Source organism: Clavelina lepadiformis, chromosome 1 (genome assembly GCF_947623445.1).
Source record: "Clavelina lepadiformis chromosome 1, kaClaLepa1.1, whole genome shotgun sequence".
Lineage (NCBI taxonomy): Eukaryota > Metazoa > Chordata > Ascidiacea > Aplousobranchia > Clavelinidae > Clavelina > Clavelina lepadiformis.
The window spans coordinates 26,155,944-26,171,833 of NC_135240.1; the positions used below are offsets into that span (position 1 = coordinate 26,155,944).

The 15,890-nt window shown below is 39.2% G+C and overlaps 3 protein-coding genes across 3 annotated transcripts; all 3 read left to right on the top strand.

Annotated features, from left to right (window-relative positions):
- The first annotated feature begins 153 nt into the window (after positions 1 to 153).
- Positions 154 to 4,304, top strand: LOC143460442 (large ribosomal subunit protein uL6-like). The gene is made up of 4 exons (XM_076957942.1): positions 154 to 328; positions 3,220 to 3,345; positions 3,764 to 3,977; positions 4,164 to 4,304. The coding sequence occupies exons 1-4, from the start codon at positions 203 to 205 to the stop codon at positions 4,274 to 4,276; spliced, it is 579 nt and encodes a 192-aa protein (XP_076814057.1). The 5' UTR covers positions 154 to 202; the 3' UTR covers positions 4,277 to 4,304.
- Positions 4,305 to 4,838: 534 nt separating this feature from the next.
- On the top strand, positions 4,839 to 7,736 carry LOC143449748 (uncharacterized). The gene is made up of 4 exons (XM_076950067.1): positions 4,839 to 6,420; positions 6,732 to 7,359; positions 7,462 to 7,491; positions 7,606 to 7,736. Exons 1-4 carry the CDS (start codon positions 5,371 to 5,373, stop codon positions 7,734 to 7,736), a joined length of 1,839 nt encoding a protein of 612 aa, XP_076806182.1. The 5' UTR covers positions 4,839 to 5,370.
- Positions 7,737 to 7,871: 135 nt separating this feature from the next.
- On the top strand, positions 7,872 to 15,844 carry LOC143467606 (enteropeptidase-like). The gene is made up of 28 exons (XM_076965051.1): positions 7,872 to 8,054; positions 8,187 to 8,492; positions 8,660 to 8,830; positions 8,900 to 9,121; positions 9,259 to 9,390; positions 9,516 to 9,620; positions 9,822 to 10,052; positions 10,216 to 10,347; positions 10,480 to 10,584; positions 10,781 to 10,907; positions 10,990 to 11,084; positions 11,330 to 11,426; positions 11,502 to 11,641; positions 11,946 to 12,127; positions 12,221 to 12,398; positions 12,471 to 12,639; positions 12,720 to 12,888; positions 12,990 to 13,161; positions 13,328 to 13,438; positions 13,503 to 13,600; positions 13,693 to 13,816; positions 14,039 to 14,164; positions 14,302 to 14,394; positions 14,477 to 14,606; positions 14,799 to 14,916; positions 15,046 to 15,196; positions 15,347 to 15,489; positions 15,645 to 15,844. The coding sequence occupies exons 1-28, from the start codon at positions 7,982 to 7,984 to the stop codon at positions 15,816 to 15,818; spliced, it is 4,074 nt and encodes a 1,357-aa protein (XP_076821166.1). The 5' UTR covers positions 7,872 to 7,981; the 3' UTR covers positions 15,819 to 15,844.
- Positions 15,845 to 15,890: the final 46 nt, after the last annotated feature.

Consider the following 15,890-nt stretch of genomic DNA (forward strand, 5'->3'; position numbering starts at 1 on the left):
TTTTCTTGCATGTTTGGCCTTAGTTTTGTTGAAACTTTACCTACCTGTTTATTAGTATATCGATTCATTGGCTATAAAATTGCCTATGATGAAATTGTTGCCTATAAATTACAATAAGGTTGAAGGCCAACCTGGCCAAACTCAAGCTGATTTCTAGTTTTAAAATCATAGTTACCTTTATGCTTTAAGTTAATGCAACAGCATGAAGACTATCCACTCCGATCAGGTGGTAACTTTGCCGGATGATGTAAATGTTTGGGTCAAGGGTCGCATCGTCACTGTTCGTGGACCCAGGGGTGCTCTTAAGAAGAATTTCGGTCATTTAAAGGTTCGTACCATTGTTTGTAAGACAAGTATGTAATAAACCCAATGACGTGACGCAAACATTAAATGAGAACTTGTTGGGTTCTTCGAGAAAAGTTGAGTCTAGTATGGAAGTGCACAAGCAAATGACATCACAATTTGAGTAGCTGGTGTATAGTATACAAAGGCATTCTGTAGTTGTGCACTTGAATACTAGACCCAAAGTTCATTTTAAAATATTGCTCTGATCTCCAGACATTCCTATGTATGAAAAGTTTGTATGATATGCTGAAGATATTCGGTGTGGTGAAGGAGCCAACATTATTACTCCACTGGCATAAATAGCTTATCAATTTCCCCCATTGTGGTGTGGCATCATAAAATCGTGTCACAAAAACACGCATAAAAATCAGAGTAAGAGCTGGCAAAGAATTATGACAGCATTCGAAATAGTTCAAATTGCATCAAAGTAATTTTATTTAGAATATTCGCTGACTAAAAAATATATATGTTAGTAGAAAATGCAGGCCTACGTACACCAAAATCTGCCAGCATGAAAATTGTGTTTCTTATTTTGCAGTATATATTTGGCAAATGACATATATCATATAATTACATATATTATATATCTATTTATTACACAATATTCCAACCTGGCATACAAAGATTCAAATTTATTAAAATTCCCTTTCATTTTAGTATTTTGACAGTGTGAGAGGCACTAATTAAAAAAGCACTAACACAAAGGGCTTAGCTTAGCCTTAGAATTGGCTTCATTTAGTAAAGAATTAGTTGTGGCAGAAATTAATTAGAGTCGGCATGGCATGAAGCATAGACTACATTTTTTGGTGTAAATCTCCATATATGCTAAAATGCAAGTTTTTCATACAGGCAGGCAAGCAAGCAGACAGAGTGAAATGGTTAGGCTGCTAAGTTTGTGGTGCGTGTGGTAGACCTTTTGCGAGTACTGTTGACTTCTGTGCTTCCATTGCAATGGTATAATACTGTTGCTTAGATTTCCTTGTAGGGTGTATCGACACTTTCAGCCGTTTTGAACATGTTTATGAAATGCACTTGGTTTAATTAAAAACAAAAAGTCTTTCACTAATTTGCTGCTAAGTCTAGGTTTAACTTATTTAGTTTCATACGTTTTATCTTGGAATTTATTTCCACTACCTGCCGTTATATTTCAACATCCAGTTGTTTTTTTGTGATTGTGTTGGCTTGTTTGTGGACTTTTAAAATGCACAAGGTACCTCCATTGGTTTTAGTGTTATATTTTTGCTAGCAGATAGACTGTTATTTAATGTTAATGTATAATCCACATACTGATTGTCATGCTAAAGCCTGCCATATCCTGAGAAATTTTGAATACTGTTGGTGGCTGTGCTAGACTTAAAAATACAGCAGTTTTTGACGAGTAATTGTGTGTGCAAAGATGAAAATTTTGGCTTGATGGCATACACTGAAGCGTCAATTCTTCATTTATTTATCCTAAATTGGCATTCAAGCAACCAGCTCTTCATTATTAATCGGGGTGAAAATATAAAAATACAGCGCACATATAGATGAACCTCATGCATGTAGGTAGGGATGTGCCGCGAGGAAGATTATTCGGGTTCGTGCGAACCCGAATATCATGAAGGTCGACACGAACGAATCCCGAATCTATTCGTATTTGAACCAAACAATAAAATTTCCTCCAAAAGTTGTCAAGTCTTGCTTCTAAAATGACGTAATCGATAAACAAATCGCTTTCTTTTGAAAAATAGTGTTTAAAAAACGAACGAAAAAGCAAAATCGTTAGGAAAACGACCTTCATTGTAAGTACTGCTGACTCTAGTTTAGCATTGTCGGGAAACTGGATCACATTTTTTTTACGAAAGTCAGTAAATTGATAAGTAATATTGTATTCGGGTTCGCCCGAATCTTCCATAAAGGCGATATTCGGCGAATCTATTCGGTTTTGGGTTCGTATCGGCCCATCCTTACATGCAGGTGCCACACTTGGCACTATGGGTTGTTACCATTATTTTTCCATGCGCGTTGTTTGCTATTTGGCTTTTTCATATTTTTGCATTTGTGGATGCTATTACAATACTAATTGCTTTTGACAAGAAATCATGTCACAGAAATTTTGGCTTTATAGCTGGCACTAAAGCCACAGTTCTTTGTTGTAAAGTTCTGTCAACTTTGCATTCCATCTGCATTTAGATATGTAACAATTCTGGTGTCGTTTCAAATAATCCAGGGAGCAAGTTAGGTTATTATAAGTTATGAAGTAATGTTTGAAATTTGTTCTTGTGTTTATTCCTTTTAATGTGTAAGTGATTATTGACTGTCACACTGGTACAAAACCAGGGTGGTTTGTAATACAGGCTTTGTGCCAGACAGGAAAATTTACACTGACCAGTATTTTTTCACTTAAAATTATTGTATGCGCTGATCCAAGTGGATTGCAGTCTGACAAATGTGCTTACAAAAAGATATCTTGCAAATAAGTTGCATGATTGTCATTCTATCTCCCTAATGTACTACTGTGTTTAAACTTGAAGTGATAGCTAGTTAATTATTATTGCTATATAAGACAAAATTGTCAGAGTTGCCGATTTTTTTGTGTAGGCTGTGTATGGTTAATCTGCATCAATAGTATGTTCAGAATTTTTCTTTAATTTTAAAGCAAAGTTTATTACACGTCATAAATCCATAAACTAGAGTAACATAAATCTCATTCTGATCAATATTAGTGATTTTGTGAGTGCTAACATGTGCTACCAAATTTGCCGCTAGTGTCAAACGATGCAATTGTCATAATTCACTTAAGCTTCATAAATTGATTATTTAACCACATTGATTACATGTGATGGAGCAGAAGTTTTAGCTAAGGCTATTCACTGATCAGCTTCTAAATTTTAGATCGAACTCTCCAAAGTTGGACCTAACTCGTTGAAGGTTGAAAAGTGGTTTGGATCTCGCAAAGATTTGGCCTGTGTAAGAACTGTTTGCAGTCATATCACCAACATGGCCACTGGAGTAACAAAGGTAAGCTTGTTAGTGTCTTATTGCGCTGGCTAATTAGGAAATCAAATCACTGTTGAATTTGTGGAAATTATTGTCATTAACTACTAATATGTTTGCCACCACCTGCGCCAGCACAATTTTTCGTTCCCAACTTTAAAGACGAAAAATAAAATAAATAGCATAGCTGCATTGTAACCTAGGTTGAACGTAACAAGTTGCCGAGTAGTGGACTCGTGGCTTTCCTGGGAGACTTGTAACTTAAACTCCATGCAGAGGGCAGCACCAGTGGCTGTACATTAGACCCCAAATATAACATGGTTTTTGTTGAAGGGCAGGGGTCACGGGTGTTGAGATTTTCGATATTGGGAGGGCGACGAATCATGAAAGGTTGGGAACCAATGGACTCAAAGCTAAAGTAACCAAGTATGCTCTCATACAGGGCTACCGCTACAAGATGAGATCTGTATACGCCCACTTCCCCATCAACTGCAACATCACAGACGAGGGGAGGAAAATTGAAATTCGTAACTTTTTGGGTGAAAAATTTGTGCGCAAGGTCGACATGAGAGGTGGAGTCACTGTCACTGCTTCTCCCAAACAGAAGGACGAGCTCATCATTGATGGCAACGACATCGAACTTGTGTCTCTTTCAGGTAAATAGGTTTCGCTGTCGTAGAATGATAAGTATCTTAGTTGGTCAATGATGATATTTCTCAGCTCACTCTGATTTAAAAATGAGTAAGATATCTCTAACACTGAGACCATTACTAAAAATTTGAACTACCAAGTAAAGTTACTCAACGTTTTAACCCCCGCTCACATGAAGTTTGTTTTTACAGCCGCCCTCATTCAACAGTCTACAACTGTGAAAAACAAGGACATCCGTAAGTTCTTGGATGGTATCTATGTGTCACAGAAAACTACCATCGTGCAAGATACTGAAGGAAGTTAAATCGCTATAATAAACGAATCTCATCATATCTTGGTTGTATGACTTTCTTTTACGCAGGAATTTTTTTAAACGTTAGAAAAGCAAGATCAGCTTTTGATGTATTAAAAGCTGGAATTATCAGATTAACTCAGTAAGTATCAACGGTAACCAAATTCGAGGGTAAGGAATTTCTTCCTTGGTGGATGCTACCTTTCTATCGTTTTACTTTTAGAGAATGCAGGAATGCCGACCACAGTGGCCGCTTGTCTTCTGCCAACCTTCGAAAATAGATTCACCTGTTTAAGAAGCTGAAATTTTGCGATATCCATTATTTTGTTTGACTCTAGGTAGTGTTAAAAAAGTGTGTTAGACCAATCAGAAGCCAGCCTGGCGGTGTTGTTCATCACTGCGACGATTACCCCAGCAAATGGCGCGTTAAAAACTTGCAGGTTACATGTTTAGGTAGGTTTAGCTTAAATTGTATGTGAAATTTGACTTTTTTGGCCCAAACTTGCGGTCTAAAGTATAACAATCTACTGCAAGAGTTAAGAGATGTATGATTTTATCAGAATTTCATGAAATAATAGCCTAAAGCAGAGATGTCCAACCTTTTATTATAGTAGGCCGCAAAACCTATTAAATTTCAAGAAAAATGGGTACATAAAGTACATACTTTTGGAGTGAAAATGACTAGCGGGCCGCACAAAAATCTCAGGCAGGCCGTAGGTTGGACATCCCTGGCCTAAAGCATATTCAAATAAAATACGAAATTTCAGGGAGGCGGGGAGCCTCACACGGGATTTTTTGTAATGTCACTTTATAATAAAGTAAACAAATGAATCAGGCCATTTTACAAGCATATGCGGCGCTTTAAGAGCGTGCTTTGGCTAAAGAAATTCCGGCAGCGGCGTTTGTCTTAACAACACAGCACGTTGTTGCACCTCAAGCTTACTTTCAAAGCTAATAGCAACATGTTGAGCTATTGATTTTCACTCGAAAGTTTTTGAGGGACTTCACTGGGTTTAGAAAGTACTTGATCGATCTGACGACTGTGCGTCACCTCCACATGACTGTCATTAACGTGAAAGTGACTTCGTTCTGTATAGGTGGCTGTTATGCAAAATTACGGTGTTTTCGGAGACAGTGACGTTGAAGACGCCGGACGGTATCCCCTTAAGTTTTTGCCGATGTCAAATACCGGTGGAAGAAATTCAGAAGCGTCGACGCGAAAATCTAGGTTTACGAGGGAGAACATTTGCGGCCAAATTTCTAGTAGCAAAGAGCCGTCTTTTACCCAGTGCAGTATTCAAAGCACATCTGCAAAATTTAGGGCAAGTCCCAAACATGATACCTTTTCAGGAGGAGAAAACCTAGTCTCAGTCCGACCCAAGACGCCACCTTCTGATCCAGCATTGCTGCTTAAAACAAAGAGGTCTTTGGTAAGGGCTAAAGCCTGGGTGCTTCATTCCGATTCTCAAATTGCGTTGAAGGAAAAGTCAAAGATAAACACAGGCATGGCAACACAAACCGGTATCATGAACTTCCGTCGAGAAAGCGCAGAAAAAGATGTGAATTATAGACAAACGTTTACTAAAGTTTATAAACAATGTAAAGATTCCGACAGGATTTCATTTCAACATTTGAACAAAATAGCGACGACTAAACGAAAGGTTCATGAAGAACTTCGCAAAACTGTCAAACAGACAAAGACTACCAGCTCGCAACAGTCAATTTCTGATCCACCCGACGTAGCTGCTAAAAATAGTTTTGATGCTGAGCAAAGAGGAAATAAAAACATAGTAGCAACTGAAAGGACCACCAGTGTATCATGCCCCAGTCGAAAAGACAGTTCAGAAATCGAACTACCTCAGGTTGCCGCGATATGCAAACGCAAAATTATTTGTGAAGTCCTGAAAAGAGTCGACACTGACGAAAACTGTTCAAAGTCATTGACAGAAGACCACGTGGAACTTCCAGAAGGCAAAGACAGAAGGGAACCGAGCAATCACTTCTCATTGACGACTGCAACGCACTCAAAATTTTCGAACGAAAATAGGCCTACACTTGAATGCAAGGAGAAATTTGTCGGCAAACGTGAGATGAAAAGTTTCCCGTATTTTGAAGTGTCTGATCTTTCTGATGACTTGTCCGGGACATCTGAAGAGGTTTGTGAACACTACCATTGTTATAATTAATAGTTTACCAGTTATCAGTAATGTTGACCGATTGAACTTTTTATAAGTTGTCTTGAGGTGATTGACGGATAACCCTTAGTCTCCTATACGAAATATGTTTATAAAAGTGAAAATGATTGCTGTACTGTAAGTTCTTGAATCGTTTGTATTAAAACTTAGCATTTTGTATACATTCGGTCAAGGTACGGTTGAAGTAGGTGAACTTACTGGTGGAACGTTTATGCAGCTGTGTGAAATGGACAGCAAAATAGCTAAATATCATTTAAATGCAACCTTTTTAGACTGAATTCAATGAAGGCAAAGATTCTATACCCAAAGATTCAACCCTTTTCAGCAGTGAAACTTCCCCTGCTGAACTTGTGTGTGACAAGTTAAAACTACGTGCAGACGTTGATGTAAGTGATGATAAGATTACCATAAAGGGAAAAAGGAAGTCTGAAGGCAGTGGCCCGCAACACGATGAGAATGAATTGGGAGACGTCACGTCATATATCAACAAAGCATATGCAGTGTCATCTCTTACTGATCCAACGATGAAAAGCCAACAGCGAGGTGAAGAAATCTCACAAATTCCTTCCTCAAGTTTTGAAGACTTGGATGAAGATTGGTTGCACTTCACCTACACGAGACAACGTCAGTCACAGAATTGTGAAACAGGTAAAGACTCCACGTCACCGACTAAAGATGGGGTGAGTTTGAAAACAAGAACTCGTGAGCAAAGGTCGGAGCCAACTGGCACCTCCTGTAAAAGATGTGCGTGCAACGTATTTTCCACTTTGTTTACAATCTTGCTTTTGCTTGCCGTTTTGCTTCTGATTTACTTCCAAGTCTTGGGAGATCCATATAATCTTGCAAAACTTCTCGGCTTTGCATCAGACGAAAAGAACACGACATTCGTCACTGAAACAGGTTATAGTTATTGACATATTTTACCGTGAGCTATTCAAGAATTTCTGCTAGTATTTTATACTGTTTTTGGGTAACTTCAAGGCAAATCTTCCATTTCAACAGGCACGAACTTGAAGCCAACTTATGACCAAGGTAAATTATGTCAGTGTTTAATTTGTTTATAATAGTAAGAGTTGTGCCCTTAACTATAGCTAAGTCTTGGATAATATTTTAACATATACGTAATGTTATACACAACGCAAACAGCAATCAGTTTTACAAGTACCATTCGTTTCACTGACATCGACTACTTGCAAGAATACTCCATTCCTGAAGCACCTTCTCATAAAATTTTAGCGAGACGGCTTGAAAGTCAGGTCTGTATCTTTTTGCCTTAGGCTAGTCGGTTTATTACAACATCAGAAAGTTGAGGTTAAATTACATACAAAGCGTGGATGACGATTCTGACGATTAGTTTCTTTATGAGCTTATACCGATATTTCTTGTTGAGACGTGCATTTTTCTGCAGATTACATCAATTTTTAGTCGTAGCAAATTGAATTCCACTTTTCGTTCCGCCACCTTGTTAAATTTTGCCAATGGAAGCCTAATTGCTAATCTTAGACTGTCTTTTCAAGTTCGTATGGGTTCAACTCTGCATTTACCAGCAAAAGAAGAAGTTGCAACAGCGCTGTTGCGGGGAACCTGCGTAACTGGTAAATAACTTTCGACTTTATTTCTATCTTTGTAAATTCAACAGTTCCAAGAGTATAGAGGTTACGATATGTGTTTGCTCCATAAATTTGCGGTATGATTTTTATTTTACATTTCAAATTCAATTTATGCAGATCGTGACGAACATGGCGGTGGCGAAAAAAGCAACGAAGCCCAGCCTCGTTGCTCGGTTCATATGATTGGTGCCCACAGGGTAGACCAAAACAACCTCCGATACGTAAACGACGACGGTTGCGGTAAAACTACAACTTTGGCGTCCCCTTATGGGGTTGTAGCGTCTGCAAACTGGGGCGTGGGTTACTATTTGCCCCACCAGCGCTGCGAATGGTATCTGTTGGGAAAAGAAGGGACCATAGCAAGGTTGAAGGTCGTCGCGTTTAACACTGAAAAAGATTTCGACACCGTTTCGATTTTTGAAGGTATTATTGACTAATATTATTGTAAAGACTATTTGTGAAAATTGTAGATCTAGGGCCTAGGCCAATTGGTCATTTTAAGGCTAGATCTAGCTTTAAACTACACTTGAATATCAACTCAGTCTTGCACATAGTCTGCTGTGATATAAACTTCAATATTCCGCCAACAGGCGTCGAAACAGATCGTTCACTAACATCACGTTTAAGCGGACAATACCCACGAGATCAATTTCTCCTGATTCCATCAAGTTCCGTCAGCATAACTTTCGTCAGTGACGGAGTCGTGCAAAAACCGGGTTTTGTCTTTGCCTACGATTTCATGAACAATAATTTTCCCCCATGTGAGTTGCTTATTAAAATATTCTTGAAAACCACCAACTGAGTTTCATGGTTGTCAACCTCCCTTGCAGCAACTGGTTGCGATAATGAAAATGTGGTTTTTTCTTCGCCATCTGGAGCTTTTACATCATCGGGTTATCCTCGGCTTTATCCGAACAACCTTCGCTGTCAGTGGAAGATTATGGTTGACCCAGATAAGGTTGTAAAAATCCATTTTGTTGACTTCAAAACACGAGATTCGAGAGACTTCCTGCGCATTTTCGTAGACAAGGATAACACGACGACTTTATTCGGTGAGTTTGTTGTATCTTTTAATCTCTCACTTCGGAGGTCATCATGCTTCTAATGAAATGGTGTTTAGTTTGGTGTTGGAATGCTAAAATACTTATTTTTTCGATTCCCGTCTTAATATCGGTCACTTTTCTGGCAGACTCTTTCTATGGGGAACAAAGTGGACGTGACGTAATAACCGACTCTAACCGCGTGACTATCCTTTTCGTGAGCGACTCTCAGCTTCGTGATCGTGGATTTCACGTCACGTACTCATCCGAAGAACCAATTCGTGAGCATAACAACTTCGCAACATCACTTTTATTACAAAATGTCTTCATTTTGATCTTATTTTATTCTTATTATATTTTATTTTTATTATTTATTCTTATTTTTTTGATCTTATTTCCAACCTAGGTTGCTGGGAACAGCACGAATGCGGAAGTGGGAAGTGCATTCCGAGTCAGTATGTTTGTGACGGAACAATCGATTGTGCGGAAGGCTCAGACGAGATGGAATGCGGTGAGAATAAATTTGCCAGTATCGAACCATCTTTCTTCAGTAGATGTATAAAAATTAAGCGATTGACGCATTCAAAAAGATGGTATTTGGGCTTATATGACATAAGAGCCTGTTGTCGACTTGACTATATATGGTAAAGTTGTCCTAACTCGCAATGATTAAGCATAGCCCTCTTCTCTTAATCGTGGATCTTCTTTTCAGATTCAAATTGCTCTGGACCTGCAAAACGAAATGTGAGCTCGGATTCTGAAGTCGTCCTGACGTCTATGAATTATCCCAACAACTACGAGCCTTCAAGTAATTGCGGATGGATGATCAGTGCGTATCCAACAAACCTCGTTCTTCAACTTAACGTCACCGATTTTTCTACGGAAACCCTTTATGACGTGTTGTTGGTGTACAATGGTATTGGCAGGAACAAAACCTTATTAGGTATACACGGTAGACCTATCGGCTGCAAAGTTTTGTTTACCGACAACAGTTTTGTCACTCTCAAAAACTGGTTGTGTTTTTTGCTTGCACAGCCGTTAAGGTTTGTAAAACCTGGTGCCTAAATTGATCTTTAAAATACTTAATATTCTTACTTTCTATTTAGCTTCCCTCGACGGAAAAAGGACATCAGAAGTAATTATGACTTCATCCAACCGTTTGACCATCTCCTTTGCAAGTGACGACACAGTTCAGTCACGTGGATTTTACATCAGTATTACGGCAAGCGGGCCCGGATGTAAGTAGGCCACAGCCTTAACCAGGACAAGAGTTGCCAAAGATTTATTCATTATAATAGGGCAAAAGTGTTTTCTTTAGCTAACCTTTTGTAATAATTGTCAACGAGCAAGATCTTGTGTTTCCTCATCAGTATGTCCCGGTCGTTTTACGTGTGATGGCGGCGAGTGCGCCCTGAAGGACTGGGTGTGCGACGGTACCGTTGATTGTAAAGACGGAAGCGATGAAAGAAGTTGTGGTAAGCGTCAGTTTACTTCACATGAAAGCTTTCCAGAGCGTTTTAATCCATTTCCATAGCACTACTATACAGTATGTAACAAAATTATTTGATCGTTACCTTTTATGCTACCCGTGAAACGTATTGTTCAAAAATTAATTAGTTAGAAATAGTTTAAAAATGATATTTTTACATCCATCGTTATGACTTGTTACAGATTCCGGATGTGGCGGACTTGCAGAGGTCGTTGATGAAAGTTACGTCACCAGTTACATGGATGTTATGGAAAAGTACGAAGACAACAGCAATTGTGTGTGGAGGATACGATCTCCCGATCCCGATAAGTTTGTAAAAAATCCAATCCTCACAAATTTACTGCAATGTAAGCATATTAAAAAGAGCATCTAATTTTTCTTTCGTCTATAGGTTAGTGTCAATTTCCTTCAACCGATTCGCAACAGAAGAAAAATTTGATATCTTGAAAATTTACGATGGGGTGGGAAGGAATAAAACTTTAAAAGGTGTCCAGATTTGCCATCAGTGTATCCTATTATCCTTCATTAAAAATTATTATGTGTCCCTTATTGGTAAATGGTCATGAAATAGACTACAATTAATGTAATTTAACCTAATATTCAGTTTCAAGAAGTTTTGCCGTAGTTCTTTTAAGCCATAGCATATTAATACAATACGATAGGTCTCCTGCTGCCATTCTCAACTTGTTTTTGTTGATTTGACTTGTCTGCGTTTCCCTTTTTCTTTATAGTCTCATATAGCGGCGTTATAAAGCCACCGGATTACGTCAGTACCACCAGTGATGTCACCATCATCTTCACAAGTGACGGTTCTGTTACCGGTCCGGGGTAAACGTTTGATTGTTTCCAAAACTCATTTTTGCCTTAATTGTAAAAATCACCTATTGTTATGTCTCTGAATAGCTTTAACTTTTCTGTGACTTGGATTGACGGCGGTCCATGCCCAGGACGCTTCCATTGTGCTGAGTCATCTTGCCTAGATTGGTCGAAGGTTTGTGACGAAACGGACGATTGTCCTGGTGGTGAAGACGAGATTTCCTGTCGTAAGTGAAATAATTTAAAGCTTCTTTGCAGCATTTAGCTAGTTCGTTGGTGCAAAAGTGGGAAAGCGTACAACATGAAATAACTAGCCTGGTTTGCTCGTTTTGCCTTTAACCAGCCAGCAAGTCAGCCAGTATTCTATTTATTAAATCAATGCTGATAAACGATTTTCTCTACATGTGTATTGTGATGGCTTGCTCATGATCACTCAACTCAATAAATTTAATATACCAAAAGTATAACTGTTGATAACTACCGGTAGCTATGAACCTTTATGTATTGTATAACTATGATTTTTGTTTTAAGCTTCGGGATGCGAAAGTTTACGCGACCGCAAGGTGGCAGAAGGCCAGTTAAGCTCCCTGTATCATCCCAGGTATTACCCGGATAACTTAAGATGTCTATGGAGAATAAAGGCGGAAAGTAATCAGCTTATACAACTCAAATTCAACTTTTTCAATACAGAGGAAAACGTGGATCTGTTGAAGGTCATTGTATTCAACAACCTTTCGAATAAACCATATTTTGGAAATTTCCCATTCAGGGAAATTTTGCAATTCACTCGATTTTGTAATATAAAGGTTTTCAATGGTTTTGGACGCGAGAAGCGTTTGTCAGGTTGGTTTAGTGGGACTCGAACACCAACAGTGTTCAGAAGTCGATATCATCAAATTACTCTTCAATTTACCAGTGACCAGTCGGTGAATCGACCCGGATTTAACATCTCTTATAAAATGGCTCTCCCAAAAAATCTCCCAGGTGTATTTTCATCGTTGTTTGCGTGCTGGGTTGTTAGTTCTCAAACGATAAAATGTTTTTGTATTCATGCAGCGTGTGGTGGAAACCAGACAATTCCAGTTCCCTTGGGAATGGAATCTGGAAAAATCAGGAATCGACAAATCACCTCCTCGTCCGTATTAACCGGCCACTGGGCGGCGCACAACGCTCGTTTAAGAAACAGCAGGAGTGCTTGGGCAAGTAGCGTGACTCAACCAAAGAGGTATGGCAGATAGTGAACCTACAACCCACAAAAAAACTGATTTTTATTGCTAAGATTGACTTACTAAATCCATTTTGCAGGTTGCAGTGGCTGCAAATTGATTTTGAAAAGGCCAGTTTACTTACCGGTGTTGCAGTGCAAGGATTCCGCGCGGGCAGAGATTTTTATGTCACGTCGTTTGTAATTCACTACAGTGTTGATGGAAAGAATTGGGTTAAATACACATCTCGGTTGTGCCTGAACGCAAAGGTATGCCAGATACATTGTTAAATGTTTTCAAACTTAGGTTTTCGGTTCTTTGCCTTGCTTGTTTCTTTGTATAAACTTGACGTTTCGTAAATCGCTTGCAGGTGTTCTCTGGTAATAACGGTTCATTCTCTATAAAACATCACGATTTTGACCACCCGTTTGTTACGAGGTTTCTACGAATAATACCAAGGACTTGGGTTGGCTCTTGCACCGTCCTAAGAACAGAGGTCTACGGCTGTGAGGACCTAGGCCAACTAAAACCATCCCAACAAGGTAAAACTCGTTGCGTTTGATTTGTACGTTGGCACACTGTGATGACAAACGTTAAGCCCGTGGCTTTTATTGCAATACAGTGAGGGTAATGCTGTAGTGTAGTTTCTTTAAATCTACCAAGCAGCAATAAACCATATCTGACCTTCATTTGAGTACATCTTTGCAGGCTGCTCTGAAAATAATTTCGAGTGTAGTGATGGCTCTTGCATCCTTCGCGAAGCCTACTGCGATGGCGTCATCGATTGTGACGACGGAAGTGACGAAAGAAGATGTTCAGGTTCAGAACTTGTCGTGATTCTAGTTTATTGTTCTTGCCGATAATTCGTAAGTTTACTTCCCAGGATGTCGATGGAATGAGATCGAATGTTTCTCCGGAGAATGCGTTCCTTCGGCAGCTCGTTGCGATGGCAACCGCGACTGTCGCGATGGTAGTGACGAGGTAACCATACTACCGATGCTCCAGTAAAATCGTTGAAGATGCTCTTGTAAAGTGGCGATTTTAGATTTCCTAATTTTTTAGCTTTGTTTCAGTTCCAATGCTCCTCCTGCGGCGAGGACGACTTCCTATGTGCAGATGAGAGCGCTTGCATCAGCAGGAAGTGGAGATGCGATGGGTTTAAAGATTGTCTTGACATGTCCGATGAGCAAGGCTGTGGTAAGACGTCATGCTTTTAATCTCATTCTATATATTTGTGTGAAATATTTCCGTCATTGCCTTTGCATAATGTTTTAAGTAGCTAACATTACGCCTCCATTTAGTGTTATTTCATTTCATCCAATTTATTCCTATACGTTAAAAAAAAGATTTACATTAATCTATATTTAACACTTACCTGTAACGTATAATGAACACATTTATTTCATCTTTTGTTTCAAGGCCATGGCTGGTTGTGTAATGTCAGCTCAAACTTTCGATGTAACGATGGTGGCTGCGTGTCAGGAATTAACGTCATGTGCAATGATGTAGCTGAATGTCAGGACCATTCCGACGAGGCTTTGTGCGGTAACGAAAGTGCTTTGCTAATTAATAGAAACCAAACATTTTGACCACAACTATTTTCAGACCAAGCTAACTCAAGGCCGGAAAAGTCTAACAATTTTTAGTTTGTTTAACAAGCGAATGTTTTTTTTTCGGAACAGATTGTGGAATAAAAGATCCTCGCGATGAAGCAAAATCAAACAATACTCGTTTAAACCAGGAACTGGTTCACCGTGTACCAAGGATCGTCGGTGGTGAGATGAACATTAAGTGGTTACATGAATGAAACACAGATAAACAATGTTTGATTGACATCCGCTATCTTTCTCTTTTAAGGAACTGCTTCAGAACCTCATTCGTGGCCCTGGCAAGTCTCGTTACGTAGATCAGTGGGCGGTGCCCACTTCTGTGGGGCTACGTTAGTGGGCAGGGAATGGCTGGTAACTGCGGCTCACTGCTTGGTTGGGTACGCATAGAAATATCATACTTGAAAATACTTGTATTATGCTTGAAGTAAAGCAAACTTTCCTGCTATTTGTCATCATTCTTTTGTTGTGATGTCGTTATTTCAATCGCCGTGTAAAAACACTAAAAATTCCGACTCATCTAAAATCCCTAAGCTTGGCTTGTTGATTTCTTCTCACCTTGAATGATGCAGAGTAACGAGAGAAAATGTGAAAGCGAAGGTTGGTCTTCACTACAGGGTTTCTGATTCCCAACCTACGCGGGACATGGATGTGAAGGAGATTTATATGCATCCTCGCTATGACGACCAGGTAAGGGAATGTGTGGGTTGTTCTTGATTAAAACAATTGCTTTAAGCTTTTTCCTGCCAATTATATTTTAATTTTTTTTAATCTCTTAACTTTAATCTTTTTTTAACACTTGTAATATTTTTTGCATAGACTTATGATTTCGATGTTGCCCTTTTACGCTTGAAAACCCCCGTTACCTTTTCTGACGAAATTAGCCCCATTTGCGTTCCGCCTTTCACCCACATGTTTCACCCCGATCAGAAGTGTTGGATAACTGGATGGGGTTCCAGCTACAAAGACGGTACGTGGGGCACTCTCAAAACCAAACGATATTTTACCATAGAGAAATGGTCAGCTTTTATATTTTGTAATCACTGCCCGACTATTCGATTAAATGGGAAAGTTATTGTGCTTGATAGCCTTTGATATTGCTCCCTGATTTATATTCCAGGACCTGGTTCTGATTTACTACAAGAGGTAGAAGTTACCATTATGACGTCATCGATATGCAACAGACCCATGTGGTACGCCGGAAAAATAACTCCTAGAATGTTTTGCGCCGGGCACATTACGGGAAAAGCAGATTCTTGCCAGGTATATATGCAAAATTTGCATCTTGATGACATTAACAGTCTCTGATAATAACGTTTGTGCGTAATAAGCCTATTTAAAGCTTTCGAGCCGTTTCTGAAAATTATCTGGAATGAATTCAAAGTTTACAGGTTAATTGCGTTGGTTTATTTTTTTAGGGTGATAGCGGTGGACCACTGGCGTGCCAGGAACGAGGAAATGGGCGATGGTTTTTGGCAGGAATAGTCAGCTGGGGCAGCGGGTGCGGAAACCTTTTTAAGCCGGGCGTATATACTAAAGTTACCGAAGTGTCCCATTGGCTCAAAGAAATTATGTCCGAAGATTCCACTTAAAGTTTTTAAAGAGCGCTGAATTTTATTGAAAGGGCAACTATAAATGTGTACAAAAGTATGAAAACGACGTTA